The 10,918-nt window shown below is 36.7% G+C and overlaps 1 protein-coding gene across 1 annotated transcript in view; it reads right to left on the reverse strand.

The window, feature by feature from the left end:
• The window catches only part of dcma (decima), an 85,389-nt gene extending 74,796 nt beyond the window's left edge, over positions 1-10,593 (reverse strand). Inside the window, exons 1-2 of the mRNA XM_025305578.1 lie at positions 9,534-10,593; positions 8,663-8,829 (exon numbers count right to left, since the gene is read on the reverse strand). Coding sequence (XP_025161363.1) covers positions 8,663-8,829; positions 9,534-9,623 — 257 coding nt within the window. The 5' untranslated portion in view covers positions 9,624-10,593. The remainder of the gene's footprint in view (positions 1-8,662; positions 8,830-9,533) is intronic.
• Between the last annotated feature and the right edge of the window lie 325 nt (positions 10,594-10,918).

The raw sequence follows: 10,918 nt of genomic DNA on the forward strand, positions 1-10,918 counted from the left end.
CAAATATTGCACAATTACGTGCTACGTGATAATTATTGGGAGCGCAAAAAAGTTCTGAGCCCTTTTTTGCAAAATTCAAAATTTATTTAAAAACAAACAAAACTATATTAATCAACGAAATATTCCCCGTTTGCATCGATGACCTTTTGTCATCTTTCGGGCAGCTTGCGAATTCCCTGATGATAAAAGCTCACCGGCTTCGAAGCGATAAAGTCATCAATGCATTTTCGTATCTCTTCAAGTGTCACAAAATGTGTATCAGCCAAGAAATGCTGCAGAGACCGGAATAGGTAGTAATCGGAAGGCGCCATGTCTGGGCTATACGCCGCATGCGGGAGAAGTTCCCAGCCTAATGCAAAGATATGGTCCTGAGTCACTTTCGCAACATGTGGTCGGGCATTGTCATGAAGCAGTATCACTTTACGACGTCCTTTGCCAGTAAATGGCCTCTTCTTCAAACGCATTGCTCAAATTGCTCAATTGTTGTTGATAGCGATCTGCCGTTACTGTTTCACCCGACTGTAACAACTTGTAATACAATACACCTTTCCATTCCCATCATATGCAAAGCAAAACCTTCTTGGCGTGGATATTGGTCTTTGGCGTCGATGTCGAAGGTTGACCAGGGTCAACTCATGATTTTTTACGCTTCGGATTACCATAAAGTATCCACTTTTCATCACCTGTAATGATTTGGTGCAGAAAGTCCTTTTTCCGGAACCTTGAAAGCAAAGTGAGTGCCGTGTCACGCCGTCGATTTTTGTTGTCTTCGGACAGTGCATGCGGAACCCATCTGCCTTCCTTTTGAACTTTTCCCATTGCACGTGTAAACGTGTGGAAATGGCTTGTCGCGTAACGCCAAGTTGCTCTGCAAGCTCCTTTTCAGTTTGTGCAGAGTTTATATCCAACAATGCTTGCAGTTCGTCCGTTTCAATCTTTTGAGGGCATCCAGCACGCGGTTCATCTTCAAGACTGAAATCTCCTTGGAGAAATTTTTGATACCACTTTTTACACGTAGCATAACTTACAGCGTTCTCTCCATGTGCAACACAGATCATTTCAGTGGCTTCAGTAGCATTTTTCTTCAGATGAAACGCGAAGTGGATGGAAAATCGAATATGCTCTTTTGTTATTGCCATCGTGAACACTGCTGATTTTAAAGTTATGTGCATCAAACGCCAAATCGCATGGTGTTTCGAAAGACCAAATGTCACTGCTTTAAAACCGCAAGAGGGCGGGAAAATTAATGCAATTTAAATTGTGGTTTCAGTAGTATGAAATCTAGGGCTCAGAACTTTTTTGCGCTCCTAATAAATAGTATCATTAAACTTAAAGATTAATTTATTGATCAAACGTATACATAGGAGTATACATATTTGTAACAGTGATTAAAAGTAAAACATTTGAGTTAACGTTTTTTAAGAGCTCTCTTTTTATTTTTTTATAATAGAAAATACAAAGAACTTATTTAAAATTTAAATTGTGTGATATACTCACGTCACGGTCTACATTTACTTATTATTGCTTATGCACGTTAGCTTAGAGTTAGAGTTGGCAAAAATGTGTAGCTAGCGAGGGACGATACTTTGAATAAACCATTTTTTGTATTTCTCTTGAAATTTTCCATTCTTCGTTGATAAAAAAACCTGGAAACTTAGTTGCGCACCTAGTATTTTCTATTATAAAAAAATAAAAAGAGAGATCTTAAAAGACATTAATTCAAATATTTTAATTTTAGTCACTGTTACAAATATGTATACTCCTATGTGTACGCTTGATCAGTAAATTAATCTTTAAGTTTAATAATACTATTTAATTATCACGTAATTGTGCAATATTTGAAATAATAGAATGCTCACAGCTCGCAAAACATATTACTATTTACATTTGTCTTTATTTTCAGATAATATTGTGCAACTAGACAATATTTTATTCATTTATTACGTAAAAAATAAAGGCAGTACTTATTTTATTAACTTTTCATTATTTAAGCAATATAAATATACAAAGCAGGTCAAATCCCGGTATTGTTCACAATTGATTCTTATTATTTAAAATTGTCTTAAGCACAGTCTTAAAATGTCGTAAACTAATCACAACAGAACCGCATGAGCGTTTTAAAAGACACTACTTATGATTACTAATCACGGACTAGGCACCAGGTATGTAAATATGAAACCGGAATTTTTGTATAGAAAATACACGTTTATTATATGAAAATGATAAAAAATATTTTATTCGAAATATTGCCCATCGCTAGCTATACATTATTCCCATCTGTCTGACAATTTGTGGATGCCACGCCAAGAAAACTGTTGCTCTTTTGAGGCAAACCAGTCATCGATCCATTTTCGTACATTTTCGTAAGAAGTGAAGCGCTGCTCAGCAAGTGCGTGTCCCATCGATGCAAATAAGTAGTAATCGGAGCCAAGTCTGGTGAGTAAGCCGCATGCGAAAGTATTTCCTAACTAAACGCCTCAATCGTTTCCTTGACCAGTTTTGCTGTGTGTGATAGTGCATTATCATGAAGCAAAATCACTTTGTGTTGCCTTTTTTGATATTCTGGTCGTTTTGCACGCAAAGCTTGATTCAAATCGATCATTTGTTGTCGGTAGCTTTAAGTATGAACGGTTTCGCCAGGTTTTAGCAGCTCATAATAGATCACACCCTTCTGATCCCACCAAACACAGAGCATTGTCTTTTGTCCATAGCGATTTAGCCTTGCAGTCGATGGCGATGGTTCGCCTGGAGTTGCCCATGATCTTTTACGCTTAGGATTCTCAAAATATATCCACTTTTCATCGCCAGTCACAATTCGATAGAGAAATGATTTTCTTTTATACCTGGCGAGCATTTCGCAAGTGGTTTTTCGGTTTTCCTGCTGTCTTTCATTCAGTTCATGTGGAACTCATTTTCCCATCTTCTGGATCTTTCCCATAGCTTCAAACGTATGGAGACGGCTTCCCGTGTCACATTTAATTGATCCGCGAGTTGTTGTTGTGTTTGAGCGTCATCCTCATCCAACAATGCTTGCAATTCGCTGTCTTCAAACTTTTTCGGTAGTCTTCCACGTTCTTCGTTTCTCACGTCAAAATCGCCACGTTTGAATTTTTTAAACCACTTAAAGCACTGTGGTTTACCAAGAGCATGCTCACCGTAAGCTTCGACAAGCATTCGATGCGATTCTGCAGTAGTTTTCTTTAAATGGTAACAGAAAAGCAATGCTGTCCGCAAATTGTAGCTTCTAGGCACAAAATTCGATATGTTGAACGTTATTACAAACTATGCTGTTGTATGAAACTTGTATTGTTGTGAGTTGAAAATCTTTGTCAGACGTCAACAAATGGAAATGGCGCCAATGACGCGGTTTGACGGTAACTACATTGACAGCTAGGGCCATCTATGGGCAAATTCCGGTTTCATATTTACAGACCTAGTACACGCGAGTGAGGCGCGCGCGCCGGCCCTGAGCGCTACATAGACAAGAGCGCATATTCGTTAAATTTAACACGCTCTCCTGCAAAAACTACTTGTCGGACGCAATTCTGCTAAAGGAAAAAGTTGTTTATTTTAACATAAAGTATCATGTCCTATACACCGAATGCGGGAATTTCGGATCACCCAGTATACATTTGGCTTTACATAACAACACATACAGGGTGTACCAATAGTCTGGAAACGGTCGAATATTTCATAAACTATGCATTTTAGAAAGAAATGTTTTAGACAAAAGTAGTTCGAGGGAGACATAAGATGGTATCGTTGGATTAACCTTGAGTAAACGTTCCAAAGTCATACAGAATTCAACTTTGTTTTTTCTAATAGAACCCCCCATTTTTCATTGCATATTCTTATAGCTTATCTCAAGAGCTTCCCAACAATATAAATAAGTTATGTTTTATTAAGTATTTTCCGAGTTATGGGGCTTGAAAGTTACAATACTGCCGGCATTAGCCAAGATGTATCACGTGGAGGTTGCACGATCGGATTTAGACCTCTTGTGTGTGTGTGTGTGTGTGTGTGTATGTGTATGTACGTGTGTGTCACAGCAGAGATAAGGAGCTACTTGTTCAAAGGATCTAACGTGGTCACCATATCCTCGCATCATTCGCAGTAATTCTTTCTGAAAAGAATCGACAAAAGATTCAACGAATGTGGACCGTAGACTAGGGGAAGATTCAAATATCGAAATTATTATACTTTTCATTCTTTTCTAATAAAAGTCATGTTACATTAATCGTTCTGATTTGACCTGTAGTTGAACGTTTTTCTATTCTGGATACATTCAGCTCTTCGTATTACGACATACTATCAAGCAACTGAGTGAAAATTCAATGGCATCCAGAATAGTATTGTCTAAAAGAGAAAGAATTACTTTACTGATGATGCGAGGATATGGTGACCGCGTTAGATCCTATAAATAAGTAGCTGCTTTATTTAACAATACTTATCCAGATCGTGAACCGATTTCCAAGTCTACAGTCCAGAAAATGGTTAGACGATTTGATGAAACAAGATCCGTCAAGGACCGACAACGTACTGGTAGACCAAAATTAGCGACAAACTTGGATAAGAGTTTCGAAGTGATACAAACATTCGTCGGAAATCCTCATCCTACTTTGAGGAAGGCAGCACAGGCGCATGAGATTAGTACAATGTCCATTCATCGTATTTTAGTGAAAAAAAAATTGCATCCTTTCAAAATTAAAATCACTCAGGAGCTATCGGAAGATGATTTTGATCGAAAAAATGAATTATGCGACGAAATGATGTGTCGATACGATGATAATAATAACTTTTTCGATCACATAATTTTTTCCGACGAAGCTTTTTTTGAATTGAATGGAGCGATAAATCGGTATAATTGCCGATATTAGAGTGATGAAAATCCTCACTGGATACGTACCCGCACGCAGTATCCCCAAAAACTTAACGTTTGAGCGGATTTTTGCGAACGTAGTATTGTCGGACCATTCTTCATTAATGGGAATTTGAACGTGGCGATCTATCAGGAGCTACTGCAAAATAAAGTCATACCCGCTCTTAAAAATATGTTTGATGGGAACATAGAAAATATTTCCAACAAGATGGTGCAGGCCCACACTATGCAGTAGCAGTACGGCAATTTTTGGATAATACTTTTCCAAATCGATGGATAGGAAGACGTGGTCAAATAAAGTGGCCTGCTAGATCACCAAATCTTTCTTCTGCCGATTATTTTTTTTGGGGATATCTTAAAAACAATGTATGCGAAACAAAACCTGCCAACCTTGTCAACCTTGTTAGGGAACGTATAATACATAGTATAATACAAGTATAACACGTATAATACAGGTCGATCTTATCTTGGCAGAGATGAGACGAAATGTTTTAAATAATTTTTATCTACGGCTAGGCGGCCATTGTCAAACAGCAGACGGAAGTCAATTTGAACACTTACTCAACTAAACCACACACCCCTACACAAACATATACATACGCACGCACACACGCACATACGCACGCACGCGCGCACATACATACGTACACACACAGCAGAGAGGGTTTGGAGTCATTAAATATTACGGGAGTGACGAACTGTGAGGTCCTTATCTCTGCTGTGACACACACATATACAAGAGGTTTTGCGATAAATCCGATCGTGCAACCTCCACGTGATACATCTTGGCTAATGCCGGCAATATTGTAACTTTCAAGCCCCATAACTTGGAAAATACTCAATAAAACATAACTTATTTATAATGTTTTGGGAAGCTCTTGAGATAAGCTATAAGAATATGTAATGAAAAGTGGGGGGTTCTATTTAAAAAAACAAAGTTGAATTCCGTATGACCTTGGAACGTTTATTTAAGGTCAATCCAATGATACCATCTTATATCCCCCTCGAACCAAACAACCTTTGTCTAAAACATTTCTTTCTAAAATGCATAGTTTATGAAATATTCGACCGTTTTCAGGCTTTTGGTACACTCTGTATACAGGTTAGGGCAATAACTATTAGGACCTTAAATATCTTCGAATCTATAAGACCCAGAGGAAGATTTGTGTAACCAAAATTATATGGTACGAAGAGGGCTATCATATATAGATAATATCCCATTTTAAAGGATTCATTCAAATATCTCAAAAACATTGCGTTAAATCGAAAAATGCTTAAGACAAAAGTTGTTTAGCTTGAAGGGGGATATAGGACAGCGATAGCATTTTGTTTATAGATGGCACCACTTTCGAGATATTCACTGATTATCAACTTTTTTAAATGGAAATCCCAGTTTTTTTATTATATCATCCTTTTCTACCAATCAATTTAAACAACTTTTGTCTTAAACATTTTTTTATTTGCTTAATTTATTTTGAGATATTTAAGGAAAATTTGATAACTTTTCCAACATTTACCTTACGATATCTCACTAACTACTCGTCGAAAGAAAAAATAGTGTTAGACTTTTTTACTTCATTTACTATCAAGAATATATTACTATAACAGTGCCCTAACTTTTATTAACTTATCGACCTTTGGAATTTTCAAAATTATTAAATTAATAAAAGTTAGAGCGCTATTATAGTAGTATATTCTTGATAGTAAATGAAGTAAAATAGTCTAATACTATTTTTTCTTTCGACGAATAGATAGCGAGATATCGTAGGGTAAGTGTTCGAAAAATTACCAAGTTTTCCCTAAATATCTCAAAATATATTAAGCAAATAAAAAAATATTTCAGACAAAAACTGTTTCAGACAAAAGTTGTTTTCAGACAAAAGTTGTTTCAGACAAAAGTTGTTCATATTAGTTGGTAGAAAAAGAAGATATAAAAAATTGGGCTTTCTATTTTAAAAAATTAAGTTGACCTTCAACTGACCTTGAAAATGCCCTCCAAATAAAAAACTGATAATGCCATTCTCTTCCCCCTTCGAAATCATGGAAAACGTATTTTAGCTTTTTTTAATATATTTCATAGTTTTCGAGACTTTTTAGGGCGAATGTTAAAATGGGATATCCTGTATAACGTAGTTGTCACCCCGAAATTAGAATATAAAGACATTTTCGCAAATAGTGAGAAATAACTCAATGTAATGAATCAATATAAAATCACATACACAAATCCGACGTAACGTATTTGAAAAAAAGAATGCCGTCAACATCTACCAGCAACGTTTTAATTTTACTGAAAATATTAATACACATAATTCAGCCATATATGAAGATTTTCTTTAGTGATTTTCTTTAGTTTTTATTTTAGTCGGCAAAGCTGTCGAAAGATTGCTAAGTTAATAAAAAATCTCGAATGGAAATACTGCGTTAACCAGCGATAAAGAACACACGACGCACTTTGTAAACTTTGAATGGACTGAAAGTTATTGGAAGTACTCGGTATGATAGCACGTGACGTTCTTCCCACGACCATGATTCTTTGAGCACAGTTGTTCGTCTCTCTGACCTGCATTGTGCGAAATGTAGGGAAAAGACGGAAGCGATGTAACAAATCGGACAAAAGTTTTCTCCCCTTGCTTCTCTCTCTCTCTCTCTCTCTCTCTCTCTTTCGTTGTAAACTAAGTTCAATCCGGAGTTTAAGATAGCGAAACCTTGTCCTATATGCAGCGACGAGATACTCTTCTCGTTAATTCCGCGCTTTACATATGCGCTCTTTTTCTTCGTCGGTGCAAAGAAGTGTTGCTCTCGTCGACTTTCGCGACCGCATAGGTCACGAGTTCTCATTATCACTACGAAAAATTTTCGGAGTAGCCTCGACATTTTTAAGACGATATATAGAACATCCCTGAGATAAAAAAATATACGGCCGAGTACGTTAATTTAATTGTGGTGATACCCATTAGACATGGAAAAGATGACCAGTTCGTTGAACAATTAATGCATTTGATTATATATTCAAATGCGTTCATTTGAAACTAACAAGGAACAGCCGTGACGTGTGAGTCTCCAATTTTGACGAAACTTGGCATATTTGTAGAGTAGCCAAAAATAAGAGACCCATATTTTTTTATCAGCAATGGCTCAGGTTTAAGGGATGGTACTGCCTTCCAAAGTTTCATCCTCTTTATGATATTTCGATGATTATTGCATATAGGAAAAAACTTTTTCAGCAAAAATTGTACGGCATAAAAAACCGCAAAATTTTTGTTAAAAAAGTTTTCTCCTATCTGCAATAATTAGAGATAGAATAAAGGGGATGAAATTATGAGGGGCAGTTTCATCTCTTAAACTTGAGCCATTGCCGATAAAAAAATGGGGCTCTTGTTTTTGGCTACTCTACAAATATGTCACGTTTCCTCGAAATCGAAGATATATACTTCATGGATATTCCTTGTAAGACGAATGTATTGATTAAATGTGAATCGTGTTTGAACAGAGACGGCGATCTTATTTCTTGTATCTTGTTTAAGACCGGCGAGCTAATTAATACATTCGAATACGAATTACATAAAACTAAGATACCGCACTTATAGAAGAAACTATAGTTACTTAAAATTTGATTCTTTTATAATACTGCTCTTAGGAGAAACTACGGTTATTTGAAATTTGATTCTTTTATAATTGCGCATTGAACTTTACTTATATCCATCCTAATTTATTACTCATCCTGATGTCTTCAAAGATATTTGCAAAAGTTTTAAAATTCCGGATTTCTTGGCTACAACTCACCTTCGCACATGTGGCAGTACCAGTTGAGAGGTATGTTTGCAAGTCTCCACACAGTTACGACGCATTTTTCGTATTTTTTCGCGTAACTCCGGACAATCGCGCGATTGTCCGATATTAATGAGCAAATCTCGAAACTGTGCTACTTGACTGTTTATGTCTTGAATTTGCTGAAATACAAAAGTGTGATATTCAGCAATCGACTTCATTGATTAATTTCAGAAATTGCGGAAATGCTGGATGTGTCTCAACATGAAATACGTCGTCGAAATCCACGTATGTATATTGTTTTCATTATTCGTTATTATTATATTTTGTCTTTTATTCAAACAATTTTCCTTGTTTATGTTTAGATGGCAAATAATAAAATGGTTGCAATATATATAAGAAACTTGATATTTATGCGAAATTTCGAAGAATATTAAATAATTTTAGCAACACATAATGATTGTGAATCGCTGATAATTTATTAAAGTCAATCATATCACAAGTAATTAATGTCGAATCTGATTCACATACGACAAAATATGAACATTAAAAAATACTGCTACAATAATCACTTTCCGATTACAACTGCGATTATTTATATAATCTTTTTGCTCATACGTATTAAGATTTAATTGCAGGTAATAATTTCTTTACATCAATCATTTTATACGCGCATTCATAGCATGCTCCACAAAAACAGGAAATGTAAACTTCTTTTTTTTAACCTACATGAGGCGTCTGAAAAAAAATATATCGCACATAATCTCGAAAATTTCAACGGTGCGACAACATAAACAATAATTATAAGCGTACGAAAAGCTCGTTAAATTTATATTAATTGAGTAATCTTGTGATACGATCCGCTCATTAACGCTAATTCACTTACCAATAACACTGCCTTATCGGGTTTCTCAGGCTTGTCGTATTTATCGTCGTGATGTCTGCTGGTCGAAGGTGTCGGCGAATCCGTCATCATCTGATCTTATTACAAACAATCCGCTCGCCAATCACCCGGTACAATGATAACTTCCGCGTACATTTTTAGTAGTCGAGGTAAGCGACCATATAAAATACATCGAAATTTATCCCCAAGAAGGCGGTCTTCGCGATTACGAATTGTACACCGATAATCGCTGAAGTACACTTTATGTACATTCTCGCTATGAGATTCTCTTTTCTTTCTTTTTTTTTCTTTTTTTCTGTCATACACCGGTTATTTTTACACGATCAATCTCGGCTCACTTAAAGCTGACTGATAATAAGCTTATCGTTCTCTCAGCTTGACAGTATATTCATCTCTTGGGTATTGGAGTATGTTCGATCTTTTCATATGCTCTTTAAAAATTCACGTAACATGTTCTAATAGAGCATAGTAATATAATGAGAACTTTTTCCGTAAGATTAAAATTCCATTCATCAACATTAGAACCGAGTCGATCATGAACACGATCGTGCTGTCGCACCGTTGAAGAAAGTGGATATAACGCGACTTATCGCCTCATTCAGCACGTAGATTTCTTTCGTAGAATGATGAATATTATATATATTAAATATATGTTGCAATTTTTCGCGAATCAACGTAAGTTACGCGTATGAATGACTCTTGTATGTCATGTCATTTAAGAATTCTGATGTGTTTGTGTTGTAATCTCGCAATTCGAGGATTTTGGTGATATTCGACAAGTTCGTACATTCACGAAATTCAATGTTACATCAGCGAACAAACAGATAAGAATCTCACAAGGTTTTAGGTTTAAGACACCAACAGCAATTCGCGAGTGACAACATCGCACGAGGCTTCGTTGTGACGTCTTCGCGGTCCTTTTGGTCGTGAGGGGTGATTTACACTGCCGGTGCTCTCGGTTATGTATTATATGTGGTTCTCGCACGCGCTTTATTCTCCCTCTTCTCTCTTTCTCTTCCTCTCCCTCTTTCTTCCTCTATCTCTCTCCCTCTCTTCTTTTCTTACCCCCTTCTCACTCTCTTTTTCTCTCTCTCTCTCTCTCTCTCTCTCCCCCTCTCCCCCTCTCTCTCCTTCTCTCTCTCTCTCTCTCTCTCTCTCTCTCTCTCTCTCTCTCTCTCTCTATCACTCACTCACTCACTCACTCATTTGGTCACCACAGCTCATGACACCATAACACCCTTGATCGAGCACCAAACGAACCAAGCTGAGTGCAGTGAACGGTATGTATGCGCGACCTAGCAACATACGCGACAGACTGAAACATGAATTTTGCTCTCAAGCTCTTTCACTGTCGCGCGCCGCCCTAC

This window comes from Harpegnathos saltator, unplaced genomic scaffold, assembly GCF_003227715.2.
Source record: "Harpegnathos saltator strain DR-91 unplaced genomic scaffold, Hsal_v8.6 scaffold700, whole genome shotgun sequence".
Lineage (NCBI taxonomy): Eukaryota > Metazoa > Arthropoda > Insecta > Hymenoptera > Formicidae > Harpegnathos > Harpegnathos saltator.